This window comes from Neomonachus schauinslandi, chromosome 10, assembly GCF_002201575.2.
Source record: "Neomonachus schauinslandi chromosome 10, ASM220157v2, whole genome shotgun sequence".
NCBI classification, from domain to species: Eukaryota; Metazoa; Chordata; class Mammalia; order Carnivora; family Phocidae; genus Neomonachus; species Neomonachus schauinslandi.
In genome coordinates, this window is record NC_058412.1 from 100,530,346 (window position 1) to 100,544,916 (window position 14,571).

Below are 14,571 nucleotides of genomic sequence, written 5' to 3' on the forward strand. Positions count from 1 at the left end.
TCATTTTTTAAAGTCAACATTTTTGTTTATCATTCCAAAGTTAAATGAAAAAAAGGAAGACCTGGGGGTCAGTAATCCATTTCACCGTAGAGAGACATAAAATGTTCTGTCATGTAATTTCTCTAATATTCTTTGTCGAATGGTAGTGTGAGCTAGAAACCAGAGTCACACATCCAAAACTGTGTGAGTCCTCAAAGATCAAGTGTGGACTTGGGATGGTACAAGGGTTAATAAAAGCAAAGTGCAGCAGCAGCCAATATTTGTCATTATTTATTGGGACACTGCTGCTCTTGGCTGAGCTGCTAGTTACACTCAGCACTCTGACTTCCCTCCTCTCTTCCCCAGAGAAGCTGTTTCTGCTCATCTGGCTCTCTACCCTTTTGGTGGAAGAGTGCTATTGTCCAATCTGATGCCCAGCTAGATTCTCGCCTCTGGACCACAGGCTAAAACAAAGCCCTCCTCACACCCTCACGTAACCCTATTACCATCCAACCTTTCCTTCCATTTCCTACCAAATCTCACTAAATACCCAACAACCTCATCTTGCCTCTCTCATTTTTTTCATAATGGATAAGGAGGAAGATAAATATCAAGGCTCCCAACCCAGAGAGCTCTGAAGCGCTTATGTTTTCTTCTCATGTGACCAAGTCTTCCTCCCTTCACTCTAAGATGGCTTCTTAGGTCACCACTGGGTAAAAACCACCTCTGGGCTATTTCAGATTTAAAAAGCATGGTAGATGCCCTCTTTAATTAAAGAGGGAATGATGTACTGAATGGAGCACTGGGTGTTATACGCAAACAATGAATCATGGAACACTACATCAAAAACTAATGATGTAATGTATGGTGATTAACATAACATAATAAAATTTTATAAATAAATAAATAAATAAATAAATAAATAAATAAATAAATAAATAAATAAAAAAGCATGGTAGGGACCTCAGAGGAGGAAATGGAATTCAGTGAAAAGCTGAGAATGAAAAGGGAAGGATGGCGGGATGGGAGAAAGGTAAAGGGCCACCTGTGTCGGGATGCTTTGAGATGGAATATTCAAGAAAGATTGCCCGTGGGTCATGTTTTTGTCTTCAGATATTGTTATAGACTGAATTGTGCCCCTCCCCCCAATTCACATGTTGAAGCCCTAGCCCTCAATGTGACTATGTGGAGATAGGGTCTTTCAGGAGGCAATTAAGGTTAAATGAGGTATAACTGTGGGGCCCTAATACTATAGAACAGGTGTCCTTATAGGAAGAGGAAAAGACACCAGAGAGCTCTCTCTCCTCAGAGGAAAGGCCATGAGAGGACACAGCAGGAGGTCCTCAGCAAGCTAGGAAGAGAAGTCTCACCAGAAACCAACCCTGCTGGCTCCTTGATCTTAGACCCTGAGCCTCTAGAACTGTAAGAAAATAAGTTTCTGTTATTTAAGCCAAAGCCACTCAGGCTCTGGTATTTTGTTATGGCAGCCTGAAGAGACAAAGACAGATGTGAATACCTAAACTAGTTATGCCATAAAGATCTACAGGCTGGTTCTCCTATTTGTCCAAAGTTTTATCTTATAAACAAGAGGACAAAAGAGGATGGAAGTGAAGTGAGGATTCAGAGGGACAAGATGCTCATTGTCATTAAAAATACTGAACAAGAAACATGAGCTTAAAGATAAATATATGCTGTGAAGATTACTACAAATAATGAAAGAGTGGTAGCATTTGCTTACTATTGACATGCTTTATATGATGCTCAGTCAGCACTTTCCTGGAATCCATCTGTCCTTGGTGTTTATAGAAGGATAATTAGTTTCTAAACATTTTAAAGATATTAAAAGAAAGAAATGAGTCCATGTGGATGGACAGAGAGTTGTTAAGGACTAGAGTATATGTCACAACATATTTGTTTTAGGATGTGCATTTGAGCAGCAATGGATTATCATCTGAACAGTACCTGGCTTTTTTTTTTTCCCCTCCCCTCACCTCTCCTTGCTGTTGTTGTTCTTCTTTGTGTAGATGTGTTTCTGTAATCAAGATTTTCTCTGAACTTCTCTTATACCCAAGAGCATATTTTGGAGAAGACAGGTCTGGCCTAGACTAGCAGGGTAAGGTTCTGGCATAGTGGGACAGGGAGATGACATGTTGTAGGACACAAGACTCAGCCATTTTCCAGCTAAGAGAAACCTGTATGAACTTTCTGAGCTTTGAGTGTGGCTGTCAAGATAGAAGGAGCAAACTCCAAGCTCAGAACCTACCACACAGTTAGTTCACTGTCACTGAGACACAGCCCTGTATTAGACTATCTGACTTGCCAAGGTCTCCTTCATTTCCAAGAGTCTGCCCTCCTCTCTCCAGCCTTGATTTATGTTCTTTTCCTTCCCCCATTCCCCCCCTTCCCTACTAAATCTCTTTTCCCACTTATAAAGTGAAAACAACAATGCCAACCTTTTTCATGGTTCTTAGGGGACTCAAATGAATAAAGTAAATACTTTATAAACTATAAATTACAATGCCTTGGTCAGTAGATGTTGTTACCATTATTATTCACTGGTAAAGAAAAGTATGAGCCAGGTGCAAAAGTCATTTAGAAGGCCAAAGGGGGACTGAATCCAGGGAGATTGCAGATAATAGTATAGTGACTTCAATAGGAAGCATAAACAGATATACACATTTTTCCAATTGTGTGTGGTGGAAATTCTCCAAGAATAGGACAACTCAAGAGACACACTGCCTCTTCTCCTAGAAATTTTCTCATCCTTTAACAATATCCCTCTTCCAAGATTTACTCTCATTCACTTGAGGGTAATCACAAGATTTACCCTCATTCACTTGTTTCCACCAAGCTAAGTGGAAATTTGGCAGTTATTTGCTTATTTTCCTCAGTATTGCCAGGCAAAATGACTCGGTCCAAACATAAAAATAACACTGGCTGCATTATCTGATTCAGTTCTCTGCACTGAGCAGGTTAACTATTCAAATGGAAGCTAAATGCATGCATTGAAACAGGGCAAGAATGGATGTTAGGATAATTTGGCTTCTTGATTATCTTATAGAAGCCTGGGATATGGGTAACCTTATCGATGCAACACTGTCAAAATTGATTCAACCAAACACCTCAGCCAAACCTGCAGACTTCCCATTGCTCCCTTCATTTTAGCTTTTCCATTTGTGAGCTTCAATCATGCATTGGCAAGATAAGTTTTGCTCTACACCCTGTGTGCTGACAAAGTGCTTCTTGCTTTGTATGTTACCACGTTGGTTCCTCTGAAGATCTGACGTAGATACCTGGAAGCCTATTTTTATAGATTGGAAAACTGAGGCCCACAGATTTGGCTCAAGGTTACTTGTCTGGTAAATGGCAGAGCTGGATTTCCAATGTATATCTTTAGACTCCAAAACTAATGCATTTATTGTACCTAACAGCTACAATTTCTGTCATTCACTGTGAATGTCACATCTCTGCAGATGATTTGCGATCCTCCCCACATCATGATTCTTGGACTGACTTGACCCTACAATATCTATATATGTCCTACCTCAGCTTTGATCTCTTCGTTACAGTAGGCTTTTCCACCTCCCCAGTCTTCCATTACCCACCATCCTAGCATTTTGCTCTTTACTTGTACACTTCAGACATCTTAGTTATTAGCCATCTTCCTATACTTAGAATGGGCACCAGCAGACCCTCCATGTATAACTTTGTATGCACATGTCTATGTCCTCAACTCATACTGCAGTTATTGTAGGTAGAAAATGCCTTATAAATTACCTATCACTATATCATTTATCATAATATCATGCACATGATTTGGACTCAAATTCTATTTTTTAAAGGCAAAGTAATTTAATTAATAAAGGAGAAAAAACATTTTGAATAAAGTGTGGTGATAGGTGCTACTTGATGTGGAGTGTGGCTCCACACAGAGCCTTCTACTATATACCTTTAACTGATCATGATGAAAAAACTCGTATTTTCCATTGCTTCAGATGCTTTGCCTATTTTTCTCATTAGCCTTGTGGTAGAGCTGCTAATTTTCCATATCAATCTTTCCAAAATGAAGTATGAGTGATAATGCAACTTGGGAAAGTATGAATGTTATACCTTATTTCCACATGGAGACATGAATTATTATTGTAATTATCCTTCAGGCACTGGCAGAAATTGGGGCTGTGTCTATACAGAATCAGGAAGAGTAGAAAATTTCACAGTTTGATTTGTATAGGCTCTTGAGACTGGATCATCTGATTTGCTATTCATCCATTTTCTTATACAGTCTACAAATATTGATTGAATTCTTACTACATGGCAGGCACTGTGCCAACAGTTGAAACAAGACAGTGACCAGACAGATATAGCCCCAGTCTCATGGCACTGATATATGTTGGGGGTCTACCTTCAGGGAGAATCTAGAGGCCCACCCTCCTCCTCATGTCCTGCTGTGAGCCGGGCACCCTAGGAATCAGGCAAGAAGTGGAGATTTGGGGGAAAATTCTGTTTTCAGAACTGCTGCCCATAGTCATAAAGATCAGCACCCCAGATTTAGTTCTCCCAGATTTTTGTCTTTGAAATGTTTCTCTGCATGAGAATATTTAGCATCCAAAGTATTGCCTTGATGATGTTAAACAAAGCATATTTATGAGTTAAAAGGCACTCCAGCTGGTTTTGGAGAAGGTGTTGTGCAGAGTAAGTATAACATACATGTGCATGTTACCAGGAGGTTTAGTGTTTTTTGTGAGGTCACAAAGCTGGTTGGGGCAGAGATGGAATTAAAACCCAGTCCCTGACTCTTTTCCTCCCCGGCTGCTTGAAGCTAGGCTGCCATCATGAACGACACAGTAACTATCCGGACCAGGAAGCTCATGACTAACCGACTACTTCAGCGGAAACAGATGGTCATTGATGTTCTTCACCCCAGAAAGGCAACAGTACCTAAGACAGAAATTCGGGAAAAACTAGCCAAAATGTACAAGACCACACCAGATGTCATATTTGTGTTTGGATTCAGAACCCATTTTGGTGGTGGCAAGACAACCGGCTTTGGCATGATATATGATTCCTTGGATTATGCAAAGAAAAATGAACCCAAACACAGACTTGCAAGACATGGCCTGTATGAGAAGAAAAAGACATCAAGAAAACAGCGAAAGGAACGCAAGAACAGAATGAAGAAAGTCAGGGGGACTGCAAAAGCCAATGTTGGTGCTGGCAAAAAGTGAGCTGGAGATTGGACAACAGAAGGAGTAAAGATGCTACAGTGGCTTTATCTGGTTGTGCAGATTTTTCATGAGAGGATCAATAAACTAAGAATGTTAACGTGAAAAAAAAAAAAACCCAGTCCCTGTTCCATTTTCTTTCCATATCCTGCATTATGTCATAGCCCTTATCATTCAGTTATATATAATTTGCACCTTAATATGAAGCTTTAGGAACTACTATGGTCCATTGTCAAACAGTCAAGGCTTTATATGAATATTTACCATCCATGTTCCACCTGCTATCTTTAATACCCAAGATGTGTCTTCTACTTTTAAAACATGATGCCATTTTATAGATTTTTTTTGTCACCAATGGTTGTTAGGTCTCTAGGCCAGTCCTTGGAGTTCCACTAAACTTAAAAAAAAAAAAAAAGAATAAATCTAATTCAGTAAAATGCCAGGAGACCAAATATTTGCAATTTCTGAGAACCTAATATTTCTTTTCTTTCTTCAGCCTTCATGTTCTCCTGATTAATGGGCAGGAGACACTAAGAAGAAAAAAAGAAAAGAACACTAATATTAATGAGTATTACTGTGTTCTAGATTTCATGCTGACAGCTTTTATATATGCTTACACGTAATCCTTACAAAAACTCTGTTAGGGAAATATCATTGACATGCTATTTTTTAGATGAGAACAGAGGTTCAGAGAACCTAAAGTATTCTCTCAAAGCTCATCTGAACTCCATACCCATCCTCCTTTACCTTTCCCCACCCTTTTTCCACAAATGCTTCAATAGGTTTAGCAATCTGCCAGAGCCAGGCCCAGAATGGGGTTGTGAATCAGGATATGACTGAATTTCAAGCCTGATCTGAAAGATTTCCACGTCATACACTGTTTTAATTTAATCATGTCTTATCTCCCTTCCAAGAGCATGCATGACGAACCATATAAACCAGAAAGAAATTATGTTGGGTGAGACCAAGTAGGCCTATAATTTGATACCTTTGTGCCCCCACACACCTAACCACTTTCGTGATTTGGTATTCCAGACACACCTCCTTTCTCTCTTACTCTCTATGTTGTAGAGTGAGTCTGTTCAGAGGTCCCCAGGGCACCTGCATCTCAGGTCATAATGGCTTAGGGCTCTAAGAATAACATATATCTAAGAACTGCCAGAAAGTATGACTGAGTTCTGGAGGGTTTGGGTGGTGGGTACAAAGTACAACCTTGTGGGTCTCTCTGCCCAGACAATATGGTGTAACTGAGACTAGAATCTCCCAGAACAAAGTGAAAATGAAAACTGAAGGCTGCAGTAGCACTTTATGACCATGTTACTTGAGAGTGTAGTCCAAAGACCAGCAACATCAGTGTCACCTGTGGGTTGTTAAAAATGGAGAATCGTAGATTTCAGCCTAGACCCACATATCATCTTCTCTAGGAGCAAAACCCAGGAATCTGTTTCAACAAGTCCCCTAGGAGATTCTAATCCACACTAAAGTTTGAAAATCCTGCTCTAAAGTAACAACCAATGAAAGTGTAACCCTAGTTTCTACCCTTGATACTGAAAAGACATAATACCTGCTCCTACAGGGCCTCCAGACTCGCAGAAAAATTAGAGATTTCAATGTCCGTTTCTCCTTTTACAGCATCAAATTACACAAGTAAAAATAATAGATTTTGTACTTTCCAAAATAAACATCTAGAAAGGATTTTCAAAAGGCTTTGAAAGTTTCCTGTTTGCAAATCTATACTTTTTTTTTCATAGACAATATTCACTAGACCCCAGAGTTCTAGTACCCCCAGGGTACCAACCACATCAGTGAACTGCACTACTCATTACCCATCCTGGACCTTTGGGATAGAATTATCTAGGGTTCTAGCTTCACATTGTCCTCAGCCACATTGCCAGACCCAAGAATGCTGCATGTTCCAGGCCACTGATGGTGACCCTGGCTTAGAAGATCACAGAAGGGGTACCTGTGAGTGAGTGGGAACCTCAGGCTGGGAGCAGTGTCTGGGACTCTGTTCTGGCTGATTGGCTCCTAGAGCTGGCTCTTTCCTTCTGAGGACCACAGCTCACCTACTTCCCCATCAGGGTCAACACGTATGGCTCTGACCAGGGTTATGCTTCCTTGTGGAGCATTAAAACGTTACCGGCTTTCCTCCAGATTCCTCTCTTCCTGACCTCAGCTTCAATTTTCACACATCAACAGTGGAGGGGATAATGGTGAAGGAGAAACAAGACCCACCAGAGAGGAAGGCTTTTAGCATACTCTCTCACAGGGAGAGTTGGACCCACGATTCAGCTTTATTTCTCTCTGAAGTGCTGGGTAGAGTGTCTGGAACAAGATAATTGCTCACAAAATTTTAAAAATAAAAAAAATTGGGGGGAGGGGGGAAAGATGGCGGAGGAGTAGGGGACCCTATTTCAACTGGTCCCCGGAATTGAGCTGGATAACTACCAGACTACTCTGAGCACCCACGAAACCAGCCTGAGATGTAAGAAGATCTGGATCTCTACAAACAGAATATTGTAGGCAGTTGGTTTTGAGGTACGAACTGGAGAGCCGTGATCCTGCGGGCAGATATCGGAGGATAAACGGCGGCGGGAGGGTGCCTGGACGTGGGGATCCTACACCGCCGGTGAGTGACCGCCTCGCACACTGCAGATGGGCACAGACTCGCAGACTGGTAGCGTCAGGAAAGAACTTTAGGGCAGCCCCCGGGGTGGAAAACCAGACCAGCGGGGTCGTGTGCACGTGAACCGCAGCCCCCCCGGACAGAAACCAGAGCGACGGTCGCGGGCACGTGAACTGCAGCTTCTGAGACAGAAACCTGGTGCTCCGGGATCCCGCCAGTGAATTGCAACCCCCGGGGGTGGAAACCCCAAGTGGTGGAGTCGTGTGTGCGTGAATTGGGAGCAGCTGGCGGTTTTAGAAGCACAAAGGGCAGAGACGTGCCCCGACCTGGAGAAGAGATGCGGAAAGCCTCCAGGGAAAGGCACCAAAGAACAAAAGCCCCAAAGACTGATTCCCACTGAGCCCATCCCCCGCCACAGGGGGGCAGGGCAACTCCGCCCAAATAGGGTTGCCTGAGTAACAGTGCGGCAGGCCCCTCCCGCAGAAGACAGGCTGGGAAAACAAGAGGCCAGCAACCCTAAGATCCCAAGAAAACAGGTGCATCTTGCTTGGGTTCTGGTCAATAATTTCGACTCTATACATTCCCTCAAACACCCATCAACAGAATGACTAGGAGGAGGAGCCCCCAAAAGAGAAAAGACTCAGAGATTATGACTTATGCTGCGATTTACAAATGGATGCAGATATAACCAAGATGTCGGAGATGGAATTCAGGCTAGCAATTGTGAAGACAATGGCTAGAATGGAGAAATCAATTAATGGCAACATAGAGTCTCTAAGGGCAGAAATAAAAGGTGAATTGGCAGAACTTAAAAATGCTATCAATGAGATCCAATCCAATCTAGATAATCTAAAGAAAGGGTAACTGAGACAGAAGAGAGAATAAGTGATCTGGAAGACAGTATAATAGATAAAAAGGGAAAAGAGGAGGCCAGGGAAAAACAACTCAGAATCCATGAAAATAGAATCAGAGAAATGAGTGACACCATGAGGCGTTCCAATGTCAGAATAATTGGAATCCCAGAGGGAGTGGAGAGAGAGAGAGAGAGGGCTAGAAGATGTATTTGAGCAAACTGTAGCTGAGAACTTCCCTAATCTGGGGAACGAAACAAACATTCAAGTCCTAGAGGCAGAGAAGACCCCTCCTAAGATCAAGGAAAACAAGCCAACACCCCGGCATGTAATAGTAAAACTTGCAAATCTTAGAACCAAGGAAACCATCTTAAGGGCAGTTAGGGGGAAGAGATTCCTTACGTGCAGAGGGAGGAACATCAGAATAACGTCAGACCTATCCACAGAGACCTGGCAAGCCAGAACGGCCTGGCAAGACATATTCAGGGTACTAAATGAGAAGAACATGCAGCCAAGAATACTTTATCCAGCAAGGCTTTCATTTAGAATGGATGGAGAGATGCAGAGCTTCCAAGACCAGCAGAAGCTGAAAGAATATGTGACCACTAAGCCAGCCCTGCAAGAAATATTAAGGGGGGTTCTATAAAAGGAGAAAGACCCCAAGAGTGATCTACAACAGAAATTTACAGGGACAATCTATAAAAACAACATCTTCACAGGCAACATGATGACAATTAATTCATATCTTTCAATAATCACTCTCAACGTGAATGGCCTAAATGCTCCCATAAAATGGCACAGGGTGGCAGATTGGATAAAAAGACAGGACCCATCCATATGCTGTCTACAAGAGACTCATTTTGAACCTAAAGATACATCCAGACTGAAAGTGAAGGGATGGAGATCTATCTTCCATGCCAGCAGACCTCAAAAGAAAGCTGGGGTAGCAATTCTTATATCAGACAAATTAGATTTTAAACTAAAGTCTGTAATAAGAGACACAGAAGACACTATATCATTCTTAAAGGGTCTATCCAACAAGAAGATCTAACAATTGTAAATATCTATGCCCCCAACATGGGAGCAGCCATATACATAAGCCAACTGTTAACCAAAATAAAGAGTCATATTGATAACAATACGTTAATTGTAGGAGACCTCAATACTCCACTCTCGGCAATGGACAGATCATCTAAGCAGAAAATTAACAAGGAAACAAGAGCTTTGGATGATACATTGGACCAGATGGACCTCATAGATATTTACAAAACATTCCACCCTAAAACAACAGAATACTCATTCTTCTCGAGCGCACATGGAACTTTCTCCAGAATAGACCATATACTGGGTCACAAATCAGGTCTCAACTGATACCAAAAGATTGAGATTATTCCCTGCATATTCTCAGACCACAATGCTCTAAAACTGGAACTCAATCACAAGAAAAAATTTGGCAGAAATTCAAACACTTGGAAGCTAAAGACCACTCTGCTCAAGAATGTTTGGGTCAACCAAGAAATCAAAGAAGAACTTAAACAATTCATGGAAATCAATGAGAACGAAAATACATCGGTCCAAAGCCTATGGGATACTGCAAAGGCGGTCCTAAGGGGGAAATACATAGCAATCCAAGCCTCACTCAGAAAAATAGAAAAATCCTGAATTCACCAACTAACTCTACACCTTAAAGAACTAGAGAAAAAGCAACAAATGACGCCTAAGCCATACATTAGAAGAGAAATAATTAAAATTAGAGCAGAAATCAATGAATTAGAAACCAGAAACACAGTAGATCAGATCAACAAAACTAGAAGCTGGTTCTTTGAAAGAATTAATAAGATTGATAAACCACTGGCCAGACTTATCCAAAAGAAAAGAGAAAGGATCCAAATTAATAAAATTATGAATGAAAGGGGAGAGATCATGACTAACACCAAGGAAATAGAAACAATTATTAGAAATTATTATCAACAACTATATGCCAATACACTGAGCAATCTGGATGAAATGGAGGCCTTCCTGGAAACCTATAAGCTGCCAAGACTGAAATAGGAAGAAATTGACAACCTGAAGAGGCCAATAACCAGTAACGAGATTGAAGCAGTGATCAAAAACCTCCCAAAAAACAAGAGTCCAGGGCCTGATGGATTCCCTGGGGAATTCTACCAAACATTCAAAGAAGAAATAATGCCTATTCTACTGAAGCTGTTTCAAAAAATAGAAACAGAAGGAAAACTTCCAAACTCATTCTATGAGGCCAGCATTACCTTAATCCCCAAACCAGGCAAAGACCCCATCAAAAAGGAGAATTTCAGACCTATATCCCTGATGAATATGGATTCCAAAATCCTCAACAAAATCCTAGCTGATAGGATCCAACAATACATTAAAAGGATCATCCACCACGACCAAGTGGGATTTATCCCCAGGATGCAAGGGTGGTTCAACATTCGCAAATCAATCAATGTGATAGAACACATTAATAAGAGGAGGGAGAAGAACCATATGGTCCTCTCAATTGATGCAGAAAAAGCATTTGACAAAATACAACATCCTTTTCTGATTAAAACTCTCCAGAGTATAGGGATAGAGGGAACATTCCTCAAGTTCATAAAATCCATCTATGAAAAACCCACAGTGAATATCATCCTCAATGGGGAAAAGCTGAGAGCCTTTCCCTTAAGATCAGGAACAAATCAAGGGTGCGCACTCTCACCACTGTTGTTCAACATAGTACTAGAAGTCTTAGCAACAGCAATCAGACAACAAAAAGAAATAAAAGGTATTCAAATTGGCAAAGAAGAAGTCAAACTCTCTCTTTTCGCAGATGACATGATACTTTATGTGGAAAACCCAAAAGACTCCACCCCCAAATTACTAGAACTCATACAGCAATTCAGTAATGTGGCAGGATATAAAATCAATGCACAGAAATCAGTTGCTTTCTTATACGCAAACAATGCAACTGTAGAAAGAGAAATTAGAGAAACGATTCCATTTACAATAGCACCCAAAACCATAAGATACCTCGGAATAAACCTAACCAAAGAGGTAAATGATCTATTATCTAGGAACTACAAAACACTCATGAAAGAAATTGAAGGAGACACAAAAAGATGGAAAAATATTCCATGCTCATGGATCGGAAGAATAAACATTGTTAAAATGTCTATGCTACCCAGAGCAATCTATACCTTCAATGCCATCCCGATCAAAATTCCAATGACATTTTTCAAAGTGCTGGAACAAACAATCCTAAAATTTGTATGGAATCAGAAAAGACCCCGAATCGCCAAGGAGATGTTGAAAAAGAAAAACAAAGCTGGGGGCATCACATTGCCCGATCAAGCTATATTACAAATCAGTGATCACCAAGACAGCATGGTACTGCCACAAAAACAGACATACAGACCAATGGAATAGAATAGAGAACCCAGATATGGACCCTCAACTCTATGGTCAAATAATCTTTGACAAAGCAGGAAAAAACATGCAATGGAAAAAAGACAGTCTCTTCAATAAATGGTGCTGGGAAAATTGGACAGCCACATGCAGAAGAATGAAACTCGACCATTCTCTAACACCATTCACAAAGATAAACTCAAAGTGGATGAAAGACCTCAATGTGAGACAGGAATCCATCAAAATCCTTGAGGAGAACATAGGTAGTAACCTCTTTGACATTGGCCACAGCAACTTCTTTCAAGATACATCTCCAAAAGCTAGTGAAACAAAAGCAAAAATGAACTACTGGGACTTCATCAAGATAAAAAGCTTCTGCACAGCAAAGGAAACAGTCAACAAAACAAAGAGGCAACCCACAGAATGGGAGAAGATATTTGCAAATGACACTACAGATAAAGGGCTGGTATCCAAAATCTATAAAGAAATTCTCAAACTCAATACCCAAAAAACAAATAAGTCAAAAAGTGGGCAGAAGATATGAACGGACACTTCTCTGAAGAAGACATACAAATGGCTAACAGAGACATGAAAAAATGTTCATCATCATTAGCCATCAGGGAAATCCAAATCAAAACCACATTGAAATACCACCTTACACCAGTTAGAATGGCCAAAATGGACAGGGAAAGAAACAACAAATGTTGGAGAGGTTGTGGAGAACGTGGATCCCTCTTACACTGTTGGTGGGAATGCAAGTTGGTACAGCCACTTTGGAAAACAGTGTGGAGGTTCTTCAGAAAATTAAAAATAGAGCTATCCTGTGACCCAGCAATTGCACTACTGGGTATTTACCCCAAAGACACAGATGTAGTGAAAAGAAGGGCCATATGCACCCCAATGTTCAGAGCAGCAATGTCCACAATAGCCAAACTGTGGAAAGAGCCGAGATGCCCTTCAACAGATGAATGAATAAAGAAGATGTGGTCCATATATACAATGGAATATTACTCAGCCATCAGAAAAGATGAATACCCAACTTTTACATCAACATGGATGGGACTGGAGGAGATTATGCTAAGTGAAATAAGTCAAGCAGAGAAAGTCAATTATCATATGGTTTCACTTATTTGTGGAACATAAGGAATAGCATGGAGGACATTGGGAGAAGGAAGGGAAAAATGGGCGGGGGGAATTGGAGGGAGAGATGAACCATGAGAGACTACGGACCTGAGAAACAAACAGGGTTTTAGAGGGGAGGGGGGAGCGGGGATTGGTTAGCCTGGTGATGGGTATTAAGGAGGGCACGTACTGCATGGAGCACTGGGTGTTATACGAAAACAATGGATCGTGGATCACTACATCAAAAACTAATGATGTATTGTATGGTGACATAACATAATAAAATTAAAAACTACAAAAAAATTCTAAAAAGAGTAGTGGCACTTAATGTAGGCAATTATAACAATGTTGTTAAAGGTATTATTATTTGTGTGGTAACTGAAACAAATGGCAATTTCTAATGTGTCAACCATTAGCTTTTCACATTGGAAAAATAAACCAGGAGCCATGAGTCCCCCCCCGCCCCATTTCCCAACTACTTTTCTCTTGCTTCACCCCTAAAGTCCACAGAGAAAACTGATCATCAGAGGGGTGTAAAGGGTTATGCTTAAACTAATGAAAGGGTGAACCATTTTCTGAGCAGAGCAGGAAATGTGGTGTTGTTTCTTGGACCCAATCCTGAGGCTGCCAACAGGGTGACACCATGGCAGGGTAAAGAAGAAAATGGAACACAGTGGAAATGAAGTGCACTAAGTCAAACACTGACCGCTTTGAGTTTTCATAGTTCTTATATTCTTTGGAGTGTACCATGAGGAATTATTATCCTCCTAATACTGAGGGCAGTAGAAGGCAATGGAGACACCTGTCAATCCATCCAGCTGTCCAAGGTTGTGCAAGTCATAAGCACTAGAGTTACAACCTGACCCACGTCTGTGTGTACCAAGGGCTGCGTGCTTTTCCCCAGAAATTCTTCCCCCCCTCCTCTCCTTGGCTGCCCTCATCAGAACTGCCACCCTAGATTATTAATGGGGCTACCTGAGAAACAAGAACTCAAATCAAGTTTAGGAGTTGTGGAAAGATGGAAAGTGGATCCGTTGTAGCTGAAGAGAAAGAGAAAGAGCAAAAGGAAAGGGGGAAAGGTCATGGAGGACACAAGTGGTAGACTGCAAGTGGGAAATGAAGTTTCTATGGACATTCACCTAGGCCAATCTGTATGCATTGTACATGTCAGAGAACAGGAAAATATAATCACATCACTGCTGTAAAGGCAAGAGCATAAACTCTTTGCTAAATGAAGGGAAACATAAAGTATCATTCATCACACATGTGCCCTACTGCAAAATCACACTCAAAGCCATGAATACTCTTCTAAGAGTTTTGAGGAATCATGGCCATGCATGCGAGCTGTTTTAAGTGGAACAGCAACCTG

At 41.1% G+C, this 14,571-nt stretch overlaps 1 protein-coding gene across 1 annotated transcript; it reads left to right on the forward strand.

The window, feature by feature from the left end:
• The first annotated feature begins 4,791 nt into the window (after nt 1–4,791).
• Nucleotides 4,792–5,301, forward strand: LOC110590016 (40S ribosomal protein S24-like). The gene has a single exon (XM_044918756.1). It carries the CDS (start codon nt 4,812–4,814, stop codon nt 5,202–5,204), a length of 393 nt encoding a protein of 130 aa, XP_044774691.1. The 5' UTR covers nt 4,792–4,811; the 3' UTR covers nt 5,205–5,301.
• Nucleotides 5,302–14,571: the final 9,270 nt, after the last annotated feature.

Bases quoted from the DNA above. Each gene is read 5' to 3' on its own strand.
- LOC110590016 (XM_044918756.1), top strand. From the start codon at position 4,812: ATGAACGACACAGTAACTATCCGGACCAGGAAGCTCATGACTAACCGA.